General features: G+C 35.8%; 1 protein-coding gene and 2 long non-coding RNA genes across 4 annotated transcripts; 2 read left to right on the forward strand and 1 right to left on the reverse strand.

The window, feature by feature from the left end:
- The first annotated feature begins 168 nt into the window (after positions 1-168).
- Positions 169-2,333, forward strand: LOC105459602. Its single transcript, XR_975700.1, has 2 exons — positions 169-1,578; positions 1,665-2,333. It is a non-coding gene; the product is annotated as an uncharacterized LOC105459602 (long non-coding RNA).
- An 823-nt stretch (positions 2,334-3,156) lies between these two features.
- On the forward strand, positions 3,157-4,189 carry LOC105459601. The gene is made up of 2 exons (XR_975699.1): positions 3,157-3,780; positions 3,846-4,189. It is a non-coding gene; the product is annotated as an uncharacterized LOC105459601 (long non-coding RNA).
- Positions 4,190-5,701: 1,512 nt separating this feature from the next.
- On the reverse strand, positions 5,702-14,340 carry LOC105459603. 2 transcript variants are annotated; one of them, XM_011705766.1, is made up of 10 exons: positions 13,676-14,340; positions 9,540-13,255; positions 9,050-9,462; positions 8,930-8,956; positions 8,342-8,482; positions 8,134-8,255; positions 7,195-7,319; positions 6,821-7,104; positions 6,562-6,744; positions 5,702-6,407 (listed from the first exon to the last, which is right to left on the reverse strand). In XM_011705766.1, exons 2-10 carry the CDS (start codon positions 13,003-13,005, stop codon positions 6,147-6,149), a joined length of 5,022 nt encoding a protein of 1,673 aa, XP_011704068.1. In that variant the 5' UTR covers positions 13,006-13,255; positions 13,676-14,340; the 3' UTR covers positions 5,702-6,146. The 2 variants fall into 2 exon arrangements, with proteins under 2 accessions (XP_011704068.1, XP_011704069.1); XM_011705767.1 differs by lacking the exon at positions 8,930-8,956.
- Between the last annotated feature and the right edge of the window lie 2,218 nt (positions 14,341-16,558).

Here is a 16,558-nt window from a genome sequence, read left to right on the forward strand (position 1 = left end):
GGAGTTCAGACGTGTGCTCTTCCGATCTCTTTTCAATTACTTTTTTTTATTAACTTAACTTTTAACTCAATTAATTTTATTATGGACTAACTTGTATCTTAATTAAGTTAAATTTTTAGACTGTTAACTTTAACTTAACTTAGTTTAAAAAAAATATTAACTTACCCAACCTTGACAAAATTAAATCTTTGCATTATGGATTTAATCATTACAAAAAACGAACTCCAATAAAAATGGACAGTATAGTGGAAAGAGTGCATACCTATACCGTAGGACGTTACTCAGTACCAAATACGTAAATACGACACACTCGGATCCACGCTTATTTTTAGAAAATTGAACTGATGAAATAATTTCTACATTTCAGTGTGTTTAAATTAAAATTGTAATGTATTTAAATTATGTAGCTGGATGTCTATAATATACAAAATATTTAAATTCATAATGCAAACATATATGTGCAGATACGGGCACGTTCTTGCTGTGAACGGAGTACACACATTACTATTGATAAAGAGTATAGTCCACTATTACGGACTACATTTCATATAATGAAGACTACTAATTGTAAGACCAGTAGTCTCAAATCATAAGCTCATTATTGACGAGACAGTAGTTTTTGGTATTTGATTGAAAAGTTGTAATAATTTCGCTACTAAATTCACAAAAACTGTAACTAAATCTTTATTAAATGTTAGTTTAGTTTTAAGATATTACTGTCAATGCATATATAATTAGAACAAATAATGAAAGCCGTAAATTCTGTGACGTATTAATTTAATTATCTCTATCAATCTTATTTACAATTATAAATAAGGTTTTGTGAATTTAATAGTGAAAGCTTTTTCATAACAAATCATTAAAAACTTTGACAAATGGTACTAATAATAATTGCAATTGATATTGGAATACAATTATATAATTGGATAATTTTATAGCGTAGAATAGTTTAAGGAGAGAAATAAGGCAGAAAAGCATTCTTAAAAATAATAAATACTATTTTCATTTTTAAAAGCAGATACAAATAAAAATTATAAATGTTTATTTGCAAAAAGAATACAATTACAGTCAGAAGCAACAATTAGTCATTTTGGCTGTTTTTTTGCACAATCAAAATATTAATGTTAATTTTTAATTAAAATTCGGATTCACCATGCAAACTTATGTTAAAAAACAAAATGATTATTATACTTCATTTACAATAGTCGAGATCTGAAGTTTTGACTATATAAATATGGACTGCTAGTCTACTGCTAGTCCCCCCAGGCCCCCACTTTTACTATGTAAAAGACATATACCCGGTGTCGCCGAGCTGAAGTTGGTTGAGATATCGAACTTCGATTGTTAGGCTCCACCCTAGTCAATAAAAAAATGTCAAATATGTCAAAATGTATTAAATGCTATGTTGAAAATTGATAGGAAGCCGGAAAAAATTTCAAATCAATGGAAAGAAATTAAAAACAGACTCAGCACCTTTCCTTTACAAGTCGTAAACACGCTGATTTCACAGGAACCTTCCCTCTCCCCGCAGAAAATTACTGACTGGGGCAGAGATTACATCTTCCAGCTTGGCGACACGTATGAAATTAATTACTATCAGCCCATACTTATAGAATCAAAGATCTGAATAAGGAAATAATAAAAATTCTCTTTTTCTATTTAAGTAATTGATGAAATCAAGAAGTTTTAACTTAAATTTTATTATCTTACAATTCGTTGAGGACAATTTTAGACAGGAGGGTGGTCAAGTTAACGTAATGACTTATATAATATTTCACTATAATATATTTTGATCAATCTTTTCTTCACGATTGCAATAACAGAAAATGCTGTAATTTTATTATGATCAATAATCCTTCGTAGTTGCATGAATGGAAAAAAGCATTAAGCAATTTATAATCGAACAAAATTATACCTTTATAATAAATGCTTTCTACAGGAAAAATGATACGATATAACAACAATATTGTTTATATAACATTGACAATAACTGTGTATTGTATCATAAATGAATACTATAATATAATGCAACCTTATGAAAAAGAAGACAATCTATACCAATCGATTTACATTACAGATTGAATTATCGCACGCAATATAAGTTACTTGAGATATGAACTATTGCATGGCACATTCGCTAAAAAGAAAAGTTTCCATTTATTATTATATAGTTTCCTTTATTTATTATTTTATGTCAGTATTTAAATGCCCGCATTTTAGCTCTTGCGCCAATATAAACCATATTCAATAATTTATTATACAACCGATCATCACCGGAATAATTATTAACATACGAGTTTTAATTCGTCGAAATATACGAAAAATGCCTATAATTCTTGTCCTGTAATTTACTGATACGCAGCATCGTCCTCATTCACTCAATTATTCTTTACAATTTACAAATATAATTTGATACATCTTTGAGAAATACATTCGTACTCCATACATACACCGTTTTGCTCGTTTAAGAATATTTTTTCCTAATAAATCTGGAAACAAGTTAAAAACTTAAACAGTTAAAAATTTAAACAATATCAATAATAATAGCTACATTAATGATTAATAATAATTGAATTTATCGTAAGTGATAATGTCACTTAAAATATATAATGGTACAAAATATTTAATGTACAACAAAGTTCTTATCGCGCTATTTTACGCTGCTTATAACTATTGGAAAGAATATTTTAAAAATCGATCTTAATACATAACCGTTTCAAATATATTTTTCTTTCGTCTTAATTCAAACAAAACTAAATGTCGATTTTTCAAAATCTATTTTGTGAATAGAAATTGTGTTTTAGAAAAATGATTACGCGGTTTTCTAAAACAGAATATTTTGTTTTTGATTGCAAATTATTTCGATATGTATTTCTTGTATAAAAAGAAACTATTGATAATATTTTTTTGATAAATTATTCTTGTGTTACATTACTCTTACATTTATTTTTCTCAGAGTTTTCGCTCGTTTTAAAATAAATAACTTTGACTGGAAGTAGAAGAAGATATTTCTTACATGTCGCGCGTAATGTTTTAAATTGTTGATAGATATACTGAAAAAAATAAATTCTTGGTATTCTATAAAAAATACAGAATAGTAATAAAACATAAAAAAACCATAGAAACAATAACAATCTTTTCTTTCAAAATACGTTTTGCAATATAAAATATTCGAATTTATATATAAATTGCTCTAACACGGAAGAATTTGCATACATATATTGTTATGTTGCACTGGAAGAAAGATGTACTGAATATATCATTATATGAAATATGACACATTAAAAACATATCAAGTAATATAAAGTAGATATTTTTATAAATATATCAAATTTTGTAAAATTTGTAAAAAAATTTCAAAACTACTTGTTGTAAAGTCTTGTTTTATAACAATTGGGGCGCAAACTTAAAAAGCCATGGTACACTGGCAACTCAATCGTGCCACTAAGTAAAGTCGCCAATATGCATAATTCAGTAGCTGTACTGAATAGCGCTATCGAACAGCAGATATAAATTATTTTATAGTGCCACAAATTTATTTACAATATGGATTTTCTAACGAAGAAACGTTTTTATGGCATTGCTATTTAGTAGAACTATTGAATCACATTGGCGATTCTGTCTCATCACTTAACGGCACGACTTAAGCTAATGGCATAAAAAAACATGTAGAAAACATAAACAATAAGATATGAGCAATAAGAGAACTATTCAATCACAGTAATGGGAACTGACACAGGAGCGGAAGGAGGAATCTATTCGATATGACGTCATAACTCCGTAAGTATATGCTAAAATACGTGGTGATTTATTGAAAAATCTCAAAATGTTAATAACAATTGCAGGGTTTAGGACAGTTTATTTTTCTGCCACCAGATGTCATGGTGAATATGTCAGTTCCCAAAAGAATGTAAGGCAAGCAGTAGCAAGTCAAATATGTTGATTTGCTACTGCTTATTGCTTTACGTTTTTTACCGTGCAAATCAAACATGATTTGCTTACTGCTTACATTTTTTATATGGCCTTAATTGCTCATGTATAGTTCATAGTTTTACTGTAGCACCAAAGTGTTTTTTGTTTTTGTTTAATTATATACACATATACTATGCAAGACAAAATTTAGATGAATACAAATTCTGTGTGTATGAAGTTATTATAAATAATTATTATAAATTATTTTGTAAAAAAATTTATAAAAAAGTATTTATACAGGGTATCCCGAAATTCGCGAATCAAAATATCATAGCAAGAAAGTCTTCGAAAAATTAAGTAAAAAAGTTATTTGTAAATTTTTATTTTAAGCAATAGTTTTTGAAATATAAAGATTTAAATTTAGCCAATTATAGATTAGTACTCGCGTGAAGTGCGCGATCACTAACACTATCGACGCGTTTACGGACATGTTTCCGTTTAATCGTAATTTATAATTTTTAATAATAATATAATATTGTAGTATAATATATTATATTTAATAATAAATTATAATATTGGCTAAATTTAAACTTTTATATTTTAAAAACTACTGCTTAAATAAAAAATTTACAAATAACTTTTTTACTTAATTTTTCGAAGACTTTCTTGCTATATTTTGCGAATTTATGATAATATGATTCGCGAATTTCGGGACATCCTGTATAATTATGTCATTATTCAAAAAAACAATATAGTGCTACAGATGAATTATAATTTCGATTTAACAAAACGCGATGCAAATACGATACAGAAAATTGTAATGTTTCATGCGTCATATATCACCGTAATATTTCAACATATTTCAGATCTCATTATATATATGTATATATACACAAGATGTACCATTTTAATTTAAACATCCAACAATTTCTGGAAATCGCGAGATTTTATAGAAAAATACTTAAGATAAAAGTTGTATGGGCTTTAAGGAGGACATAAAATTGTATCATTGGTTTAACTTTGGATAATCTTGGACCTTGCCAAAATCAAGGAAAGATGACTTTAAATTTTTTCAATGGACCCCCTTCCTTTTTCATTGCTTATTCTCGTAACTTATCTCGAGAGCTTTCTAAAACACTGTAAGAAAATATGTTATTTTTCCATTAAGCACTTTTCGAGTTCATGAGGCTTGAAAGTTACAATATCGCCGGTATTAGCATTATCCAAGCTGTCCGAACAATGGCTAAAGCCTTTTGAATGTTGTTCAGAATTATGAGCTTGACAACATACGTCAAGGTCATAATCATTGAAGATTGTTGCTCTTTTTTTGAAAAAATAAAAATAAGAGCAACAACCTTTAATGGCCTTGACTTTGACACAAGTTGTCAAGCTCATGATCCTGAACAACATTTATTGCTTAATGGAAAAATATTTTATTACTTATAGTGTTTTGAAAAGCTCTTGAGATAAGCTACGAGAATATGCAATGAAAAATGCGGGGGTCCATTTAAAAAATTTAAAATAATCTTTCCCTGGCCTTGACAACATCAACCCAAGGTCAAACTAATGGTACCATTTTATGTCTCCCTTGAAATCATATAACTTGTCTTAAGTATTATTCTCTAAAATCTCGTGATTTAGAAATTGACTGTTTAAATTAAAATGGGATACCCTGTATATTGAAGCTTATATGTATGATCATAATACAAAGATTAAACTATTCCTTTATATTCACATGTAAATATCAGTTATAATTATTATTACAGTTCTGTTATTATTATTATTATTATTATTATGCTATCATTATGCTATTAATGGCAAATCTCGGATAGAGCTAAACTCCTGTACCAAATATGAATATGTTACATATGCTTGGTGTACTTACACATGTGTGTAGTCTCTCATATTTATCTAACACATGCACACATGATTTTTATAATTATAGTCTCTCGGTTGTATTTTTCGATCGTATCTTATAGTTTCTGTATATACATGTGCGTGCATACGCGTGTGTGTGTGTCTGCTGTGTGTGTATATGTGTGTATGTGTGTGCATTTTGTGTAATTGTGTGTATATGCGCGCGCAAGATCTCTCTTTCTCTCTCTCTCTCTCTCTCACTGTTTGATTGATATCGACATTAGTGTAGAAATATCACACCAATGTGTTATTAAATGTATCACTGAACTGTTAATTGATGCGTTTTGTTTTAAATGTAAACAGCTATTATAATACCACTAAGATGGTTCACTGCTCATCTGCATGTCACTAGATACTACTTGGGGATTATTCTCAGTATTATGTATAGGCACCTGTGAAATATTATCAGCAGTCTTTTTAGACGTAAGTACAATAGGAGCACTTGCTACTGTCTCTGCCCTTTGATACTGCTTGACTGATGACGACAGTGCAGCTTTTGATTTCACTTTTGCTTTAGCCTTAGCTTGCTGCTCCATGCTATCGATTTCAGCCCAAATACTCCTTACTTCTTTGAAGAGCTAAAAAAGAAGTTTTTTGTTTCAAAATATATATTTATTTTTAAAACAGCAACATTATATTATATTACTATAATTTACAATAGTGACAAGTAATAAGATTCTTAAGATTATTGAATATACTTAAGATAATTGAATAATATGAAAATAAACTCACTTGATTCAACCATGCTTCATCTGCTAATAATTCGTTTAATATTATTGTGGTATCCTTATTCGGATCAGCTACCTTTTTATCTGCCACTCTTCTTGCACATTCCAAAAACATTAGATATTTTTGATGAGCGACTTTATTATACAAGGCCACCTTTTTTTGGCAAATACGGCACAACAAAAAGTCCTAGAAGATAAAAATAAGTAAAAATTAATAGAAATTTTATTACAGCAGCTTATCACGTTCCATTTGCGTATCATACTTTTTCATGAGGTATTTTTGGATCAGGTGGCGAGCCTTCTAATGTAGTACCATTATACGGTTGTCCATAAAGTAAAACTCTTGCATAGATTTTTGCTTGCTGACAACCAGCACAGAATTTCCCTTTATATTCTGATGGCGATAAATCCTTAAGCACATTAACACACGGCCATGTTGATATTGCTGTCACGACATTTGCTTTCCACTTAGTTGTAAATAAAAGACGACGTTTTCTTTCTTCTGTTATTTCATCGACAGTCTTAACATTTGATAGAAAATAATCATCTAAGCAATAATAAAGAATATAATTATCATTTCATCATGATGTATAATCTAAAGATAATAATAAAAATTATATTCAATTTCATATCTTACCTTGTTCTTGAAATATTTCAGTAAGAAAATTAGAATCCAAAGCTTGTGAGATTAATGTCTGTATGTATACTTCAAAATTATCTTGATATCTTTCGGTATCTTTCATAAATTTATCTATGTTCTCACTGTAATCAAATAAAAATGTTAAAAATTTACAAAATTTGTTAAGTTGTCGAAATTATTAAGATATAATTTAAATCACAAATTGATTTGACTTAACTGTAGATACAAATTAATAGCTAATAATAATACAAATCTGGTATTCGACTGCGCGCGACTGATCAAATTTTAAAATACAAAAATTGTATATTTTTTATTTTTTCAAATATGTTCTCACTATAATCAAATAAAAATGTTATAAAAATTTGCAAAATTTGCCAAGTTGTCGAAATTATTAAAATATAATTTAAATCACAAATTGATTTGACTTAACTGTAAATACAAATTAATAGCTAATAATAATAAAAATCTGATACTCGGTTGCACGCGACTAATTAAATTTTTAAAATACAAAAATTGTATATTTTTTGTGTTTTCAAATATAAAGGCTGCGTTCGCTTTGGCGCTTATAACGTTACATCATTCTTATTGTTTATCAAATATTAAACAAGGACAAATAATGATCACAAACGCTGTAAGCGCCAAACCAAACGCAGCCAAAAAATTATACTTATATTAGTTATATTTACTATGTCTAGGAAACACAAAACAGAAGATGACATTAACAATGGCCACAAATAAAGGTAATAAACTCAACAGTATGCTTAGCCAAACAAATTCACTAACTAAAGAGATTTCAGTAAAGATCAAAATCAATTTTGGAATACGCAACCAATTATAATTTTTTTGTACTTAAAATTTTAATTAGTTGCATATACAACAGTGCAGACTCGCATTGACTATCGATTTGTTCAAATATATATTTATACAAATATTCACCTGTCATCAATGATCATCTCATCTCTCAAAAATTCCACAATTGTTTCTGTCTTGCCTTGCTGCCAAAATTTCACTGGCACTTGTTGATATATATGACGATTTTGTGAAACCCATGCAGAATACTGTAAAAAAATTTTTTTAATAATAATTACAAAACAGTACTATTCTGTAAACTCTATATAATCTGAAATACTCAATTGAATTTTACCGTAGGTATGTTTCTGTATAAAGTTTTTCCATTGGATTTGAATGGCTGGTATTTTTGGAGCAATGTTTTACCATCTATCCTCCAAAGAGGAGGATCTTCTTCTTCATCCAAGTCTGTTTTGATCACGACAAATTCGCCAGACTAAAAAATAAAGAAAAACATTACTTTCTATTTAATTCAATACTATGTTTTATTACATAAATACATTGCTATAAGCCCAGCAAACGAAAGTAAATTGAAATGGATAGAAATGAATTCATTTCGACATTTTCAAATTGGCGTTTTGATCTTTCGAATCCATTTGAATCCAAAAATAATATAATATAAACATGAATACATCCGAATTCAATATGAATAACTTATTTTGTATTTCAATTTATTTGAATCCAAAAATAATATATGTAATATAAGAATATGAATGCACTTCTGGACTCTAAAGCACCAATTCGGATAAATTAAAATAAATTGAAATGAATTGAATTTTCAATTCATTTGAATTAATTTTCGTTTGCTGGGAGCCTCTTGTATTACACATTTATGCACAAATTTTATTTATTTAGCAAAAATTAAAATGATGTTAAAGATTACCGCGTCTTCTGAGTTGCCTATCAAATGCTGCATGCAAAATATAATAAAATTATTTGTTATTCACAAAGTATACAAGTCTTCACAATATGCTAAAAGATCTTTACAGAATATATTAGATACCTTAAATGGCGAGATATCAATATCTTCATCACTTGCTGCCGCTACTAATTTTTCATCAATTCTGCAAGAAAGCTTGCCGGAATTATTGGAACTTTTTGAGGATATCTCGTGCTTCTTCCTTGTGGATTTTTTTGAGACAATAACTTCCCCGGATGAATAACCATCCTCTTCTAACATCTTCCTAATCTTTTTAGTGATGACGGGCCTCGCGCGTTTTTTCCTTTTCTCTTCTTCATCCCCAACCAATTTTACAGCGGGTGTCCATGCTGGATCAGAATCGGAATCTACCTGTTCCTCATCGTTATCGAAATAATCTATACCCTGTTGTCGATCTAAAAATTGTTTCGCTGATGTTTTCTCTTTTGCCTTTCTCCTCGATGTTTCGCGTCTGGGAGGAAGAAGTAAAGGATCCACTGTGCAAAATAAGATATTTTCAAATGAGTAAAATTTTAACTTAAAAAAGATTTAATATGCTAAATATGTTTGTTACCTTCTTCAATTTTCTTCGAAGATTTCTTTTCTATTTCCGTTGCTGCAGCTGCTGCTGCCGCAGCCGCCGCCGCCGCTGCTGCAGCAGCTCTTCTCTTTCTATCTGTAGGTCCACCAGGTTTGATAGGCCGGCCTTTTTTACCTTTTCCTTCCGGTTTTACAGTAACAACTTCGACATTACTCGTATTATTTACATTCTGCACCTTTTTTTCCGTTTTCTTAGGAGGAAATGGAAAATCATCGTCACTAGTAAATCCATCGTCGCTCGAATCGAAATTTAACTTCTTCCTTTCTTTCGGCAATGGAAAGTACCTAGGATCATTGGCGTAATCTATTGCCGGTGTTTCCTTGACCGATGCCTCCTTCATCAACGCCGGCTTCTCTTGAGATTTAACACTTTCACCGTTAATCGCAGCTTCCGCAGATTTATTCGGCTCAGCAGGTATATACGGCTTTGACCTATTCCACGTTGCTTTCCTACCGCCGCGTATAGCAGGTGGTGGAGAAGGATCCCTTTCACCTTGCAGAAACTTCAAATAACTCGTCATAAATCCCGTATTAGGATCTCTACTGGACCGTTTGAAATCCTTATTTATTTGATTCTGCATCAGCAACTCGTCCTGCTGAAGGAAACCTAATTCCTCCTCGATATTAGGAACGATTACTTTAGGCTGATCGTCTCTGACCTCTTGATTGTAATTGGCGTTTTGATTCGTGTTCTCACTGAATCCTATTGGCGTTATCTCGACCGAGGATTGGAAGTCATGCGAGTGATGAGGATGATGACCCGCGGGAATATGAAAAGCCGGAAAGTATGGAATAGGCGGTGGCGCATGATGGTGCGATACCATCAATGACTGATGTTGGTGAGCCGGGGTGCCCACGAAATTACTCGAGTGGTGCAACGACGACTGAGAACCGAAGGCGCTGGATGCGGTAGGAAACATCTTGGCGGTCGGTGGCGGTAAATTCCATCGTTCGAATTCGAAGTAGCCGTTTTGTTGCTGCTGATTCGCCGCATTGTGATGCGCGGGCGGAGGTATCCTACTGAGGTATTCCGTCATCGTCGTGCCACCTGTAAGTTCATTAGATAATGGCGCACCGTGCCCACTCTTTTCCAAATTTTTCCTCTTTTTATTGACGTTATCGGCCTTTCGCCGTTCCTCGACCTGCTTCTGCTGTTCCGCCGTGGCAACAACTGAGGTAGCAACGGTCGTGTGTTGTTGCAAGCATGGACCCTGCTGCAGCGTTTGTAAATTTTTCACGATGCTCATCGGGTCTCCCCTGCAGCTGCTTAAATCTTGCAGCGGCACTTGATTAGGCTCGAAATACGATTGCTGTCTGTCCGCTGATACATTCATAAGCCTTTGTACTTGCTGTTGAACAGGCAAACTCTGTGCATTCATGTCGCTGGTCGCCGTATTCGCGCCAGTGTAGACGGAAAACTTCCTGTTGCCATTCGTTGCTTGCCGATTGTCACTTTCCCAACAGACCTGTTGCTTTTGCGTTTGCGAGAAGTCTTGCTGTTGCTGCTGCTGCTGTTGCCTATCGTACGTCTTACTCTCTGTGTAAGCCGTTTTATTATTTTCCGTAGTGCCCAGTGCTCGCGTGATCACCGACGAGTAAACTACCTGTCCCTGTGACGCCGGTCTAGGAACAGTGACGTCCAAAGGCGACGGCGGAGCGACTTGTTGAGTGACTCCGCCTTTATATGACGCGCCATTGGTGCACTGACTGCCGTTGGTCTCGTGCTGTTGCAGTGGTGATGGTGACGACATGGTTGCCATCGGACTATTATACATGGGATATGCCGGACTTGGTACGTGACCCAAGGGACTAGCTTGCGAGTGAGTCTGCAGAGGACTTGGTCGTCGTGGGACAACGACATTGCAATCGGGTCCATTTTGCGAAGTATTAGACGAATAAGCAGAATCCGTCGATGTCGCAGACTTGGATCTGCCCGGATGATGATATTCCGTGTCGCTTGTCGAGCCTGTCAAATAATGTCTATAAGTTGTAGTCTGCTGCTGTTGCTGCTGTTGCTGCTGTTGTTGCTGATTCAAAACATGAAATGTTTGTTGTTGCTGTTGCTGCTGAGGATGCGACTGCAAGTTGCTGTTAGATGATGCTCTCTGGTTGTTCGTAAGCTTGCCGTTGGTGTTATTGCAATTAGTGTTATTTGCGGTATAATTCAAATTGCGACTTTCCATGATGGAGAAACTAATCGGGGACGACTGACTGTTATCATGTCCTTGTTGCTCGTTTCGTCTGTGCTCAATTCCGTGGCTCCCCAGGTCCGGATAAATCTTGGTCTGTGCTTTGGTCTGAATATTTTGCTGCGTCACGGCGGTGGCCGCCGCTTTGTTGGGCGGCGATGCAAAATTGCCATTGCGCGTTCCCTGCTTATCCTGAACCACTTGCGTGGAGCTTGACCGCACAGGAGCGCTCAGAAAAATCGTTGTCGACGTGGTCGATCTCGAGGACGGTTGCGGTAATCTGTATTCCTTACCGGAAGGATTGCTCGGCGTCGATACGATACACGATTGCTGATGCTGTAACGATGACTGCACCTTTTCATTTTCAGTGACGGACTGACTTCCATTACTACCGCCCGAGTAACTGTCGGTCAAGGTGTCAGAACTAAACGTTGGAACCTGATGAAAGAATGCTTGACTATTGCTGACTTGTGATGTGGAAATGGTAGATTTGATGCTAGCGGTGGGCGATTGAGATCTTACGCTGATCGGCTTTTTTGCGTCGGTCGGACAGCCGGACGCCTTGAAATCTGCATTGCACGCAGACGGACTGGTTATTTGAGACGCGTTAATGTTGTTTATAGTCTGCGTTGTACTAAAATGAGTGTTAAACGTGTTTTCGTAACCAGTGCCACTAGATTTTGTAGATGGCGGACCCGGGGACGATGGAACAACGCTCTCGTGTGGTAAAATGCCGAACGGGCTAGGAAGTTGCGTATTGTTCTGAGACGTCCAGGCCAGGGTCGATGTCGTAGGTGACGTCGACGTTCCCTGTTGCTCGAAAAATGTAGCTTGATGAGCCGAGCTGTAATTCTCTCTCAACCCAGAGATATCGGATTCAGTTGTGGTGTTCTGTTTCGTCGCCGATACTGCTTGAGCTTGAGCGAGTACCTGCCTATGTTGGGTAACATAATGTGCCTGCTTACTGTTGGGATGAAACAAAGGTGAGAAGACTTCGTAGCCCACGGGGGGTGGAGATAGAAACCCCCCTGGGTTGAAAGGAGACGGCTGTCCCGCCAGAGTTGCTGTCGTGTGAGCCGCCTGCAGGAGTAATTGTGACGTCGTTGTTGACGGCCCCGCCTGTGTGACAGCTGTTGTCAAATGATGAGGTACAAAGTCACCGGTTGTAGTCGATGTTGTTTGAAACGTTCCGGTGGAGCCACCCACGGTTAGACGATTATACGACGTGTACCATGGACCAACGGGATCCATTACCCAAGCTTGGCACTACTGGTGCCTCGCTTGGTATACGTTTAGCAGATTCTCCTGTTTGGCAATGTCCAGTATACACTCTACGATGTTCCCTCTCATAACATAATTTTTATCACAATTTCTTCAAGGTTATTTCCACTATTTTTTTTAACTTATATACTAACACATCGCAAGTAAATGTAGTACAGTCATAAAAAAATTCGTCCGAGCATCGGGATCAACAGCATAGCCAAGACTTCTTCTATTTTCTCTGGAAAAAAAAATAAAGCTGTATATTTGACTACTCCACGATAGATAATTAACAGAGTGCTTATTAAAAGCAAAAAAGAAACAAAATTTGTAATACTTCCAAATTGCGCTATATTCTTTGTATCACAATAATTTTGTTTACGCAATATGTTGCTGCTCCAAAAAAGATATTTAATACAATGCAATTAATACGACGAGAAGATGGAGCAACGCATATTGAGAAGACATACAACATAAATACAGCACTACAATGACAGTAACACTACAACAGTCCCTGTCACTCTCATTAATTAATACAAAGCGATCATATGGCATTCCCATGATCGTGATATCAAGGCACAGCTCCGCGAGCTGATAAAAAAAATTGATTGCGCGAACGAAATAAAAAAGGAGAGAAAAAAAACTTGCGTAGCCGACTTACGTTTTAAGATAATCCGAGACGAGGCACAGTGAAGAAGTGCGCGCTGTAACCTGGTTGATCGCGAGTCTCCGGAGTATCCTGAGGGATTGAGCGAGCGGGCTCGAACGAGCGACGGACCGATCGCGATAACTCACGGGAGTTTACTTGTCCGAGTCTATTCACCGGTAGAGCGTCCCTTGGCGCACCTCGGTGACACGCAGTGTGTCTCCGCTCAGCTACGATCGACGGCGGTGACAATCGGCGGCGCGGGCACTGCACTGCGTCCGACGACGGCGACGACGGCGACGACGGTGCGGCGGGAAACAGCCGCCGCATACTCGGCAGCACGGCGACGGCGACGACGACGACGACGATGACGCTGTCCCCTCGGTGATGGGCGCGCGACGACCATACGGCGGCGGCGGGCCGAATATTGCCGCGGCGGGACGACGCAACGACGCTCGCCGGGCGGCCAACGGAGGACGCGAGGACGTCTCGGCGAGCGGCACCAGCGGGATAAGTACGGCCACGCGTACGAAAGTCCTCGTACGGGGAACGCGCGACACGCGATGCGGGATACACACGGCGGGCTGCACCAGCGGCACCAACGGCGCAGACGGCGGCGGCGGCGACGACGACGGCGGCAGCAGCACCACCACCGGACGGCGAGTCGCGCTCACATGATCCAAGCGTATGTGGCGATCGCAGCGGGAGCGAGAAGCGCGCATTACGAGCTACCGCTTAGCGCACGTCGCAACCACGGCGGCAGTTGGACGTTGACGTTCGCGCGAGATCATTTATTGTCTAGCGACGACGGGCCAAGGCGACATTCGATATATCTGTACACACCGTGCACACGATCATACCGCTGACCGCTGACCATTACTGACCGCCATTTTGCCCGATCAACAATAGACCGTGCCATCTTCCGTCTGCTTCGGGTAAATCTCGGTGGACCCCGCTGTATGCCAGGCGGGATTTTCAAATTGATTGAATATCTTTGAAAGATCGGGAATTACCGACATTTGCATTCTAATGGATATAACTCCGAAACAACTGAACGGATTTAAAAACGCTTTTAAGCCCGTATTAAACTAAAGATTGAGATTGAGATTGTAATGGAATTTGACCAATTAAAACAAAGTTCACTAAATTTGAGATTGGTTTTCTTTCTTTTAATTGGTTAAATCCCAATTTAATCTCAATCTCAATCTTTAGTCTGATACGGGCTTTACAGGATTGAAATAGACATAAAATATCATCGCACTAGGTATAAATTAATAAAAACGAAAAAATATTAAAAAATTACTTTTTTTGGGGTATCATAGCCTGTCAGCTGACGTAAACATTTCATAAGCATATACAAAAGTTTTGCATCTCATATGTATAAAAAAAGTACCTAGCGCGCATCGGATTACTTGCACGAATAATATACAAGACCTTTTGAGCTACGATTGGAAGCGTAGAAAAACAATTATGCCTTAGAATGCAATTTATGGTAATTCGTACGCTCGGCTAAAGACAGCAAAAATTGCATCTGGCAGTAAGTGCCGGATTTTCCAAGAGATGGCACTTTAATAAGTTAGATAAGAACATTCCATGTGTTTAAGTGAGACCAGAAGATATTATTGTAAGAAATTCATTTAGAGATATACCACTGACACTGAAGAGTCTGCTTTATCGACCTAGTACAAATTTGGCCAACCTTTCAACATCCTCTTATAAGGTAATCCTAAAATCATCTGTTTTATCGACCAAATGTGGTTATTTTTTATGACAAAATAAACATAATTAAAGGTAACAGATTTAAAAATTCTTCTTCACGATTAAAGTATAGGCATCAATGTAGTCCAGCTGATAAAGGTTATGCTGAGAACGAACATGGCGTTTAGAGCTGTCAACATGTGTCAATATTTGCTTCGTACAAAAATTTGGCAGTTTGTTGATACAAAATGATACCAGCCGGAACTATAAATTACATGTGCAAACAATGTTGAGTTCATAAAATTAGGTTTGAATGCCTAATAAAAAAGATGTATATTTTTGAAAATTTGTTACGATGTGTGCGTGCGATATCGATATAATAGTAAACATGAACACATCACTACACACTATTACATCAATATCGCATGCATACATACTCACAAATCGTCGATAAAACAGCGACATTTTAAAGTTTGATTCTAGTTTAGGATCGCCTTAAAAGGATCCTAAACCCTAGATCAAACTCCAAAAATCCGCTGTTTTACCGACAATTTGTGAGTATGTATGCGTGCGATATTGATGTAGTGTGTAGTGATGTATTATGTTTATCACCACATCAATATATCTCACGCATACATATACACAAATTTGTTGGTTACCAATATATTTTTATTTAGGCTTCTATACTTAATTCTAACGACTCACATATATTCATTTCTTTATTGTACATCTGGCTCTGTCTTCATTTCGAGCATATAACCTGCCTAACTTTTCCACGTAATAAACGTTTTGATAAATTGACAGCATTAGTCACCATGTTGAAGTTAAGGCGATGCTGGAAGGTAGAAAATACCGACGATTACAGTTTAGTAGATTTCTCCGAATTAGCTGAACGGAATTGAAAATCCTTTCACAGGGTTAAAATAGACATGAAATTGTGGTGTTAGACAGTCGAATTTGTAGTAAAATCGGAAAAAAATTAAAAATTACCTTTTTGGGTCGTACAGCTGACACCTAACCATAACCTAACATAAACATTTCATTAGTGTAAAAGTTCTGTAGTTCATATGTACAAAATGCGTGCGTCTAACACCACAGTATACATGAACGAATAATACAAAGTCTTTTGAGCTACGATTGAAAGCGCAGAAAAAAAGAAATCCACTAAACTGTAATTTGTGGTAATTCGTACGCTCGGCT

This window comes from Wasmannia auropunctata, unplaced genomic scaffold, assembly GCF_000956235.1.
Source record: "Wasmannia auropunctata unplaced genomic scaffold, wasmannia.A_1.0 LD334178.1, whole genome shotgun sequence".
Classification (NCBI taxonomy): Eukaryota; Metazoa; Arthropoda; class Insecta; order Hymenoptera; family Formicidae; genus Wasmannia; species Wasmannia auropunctata.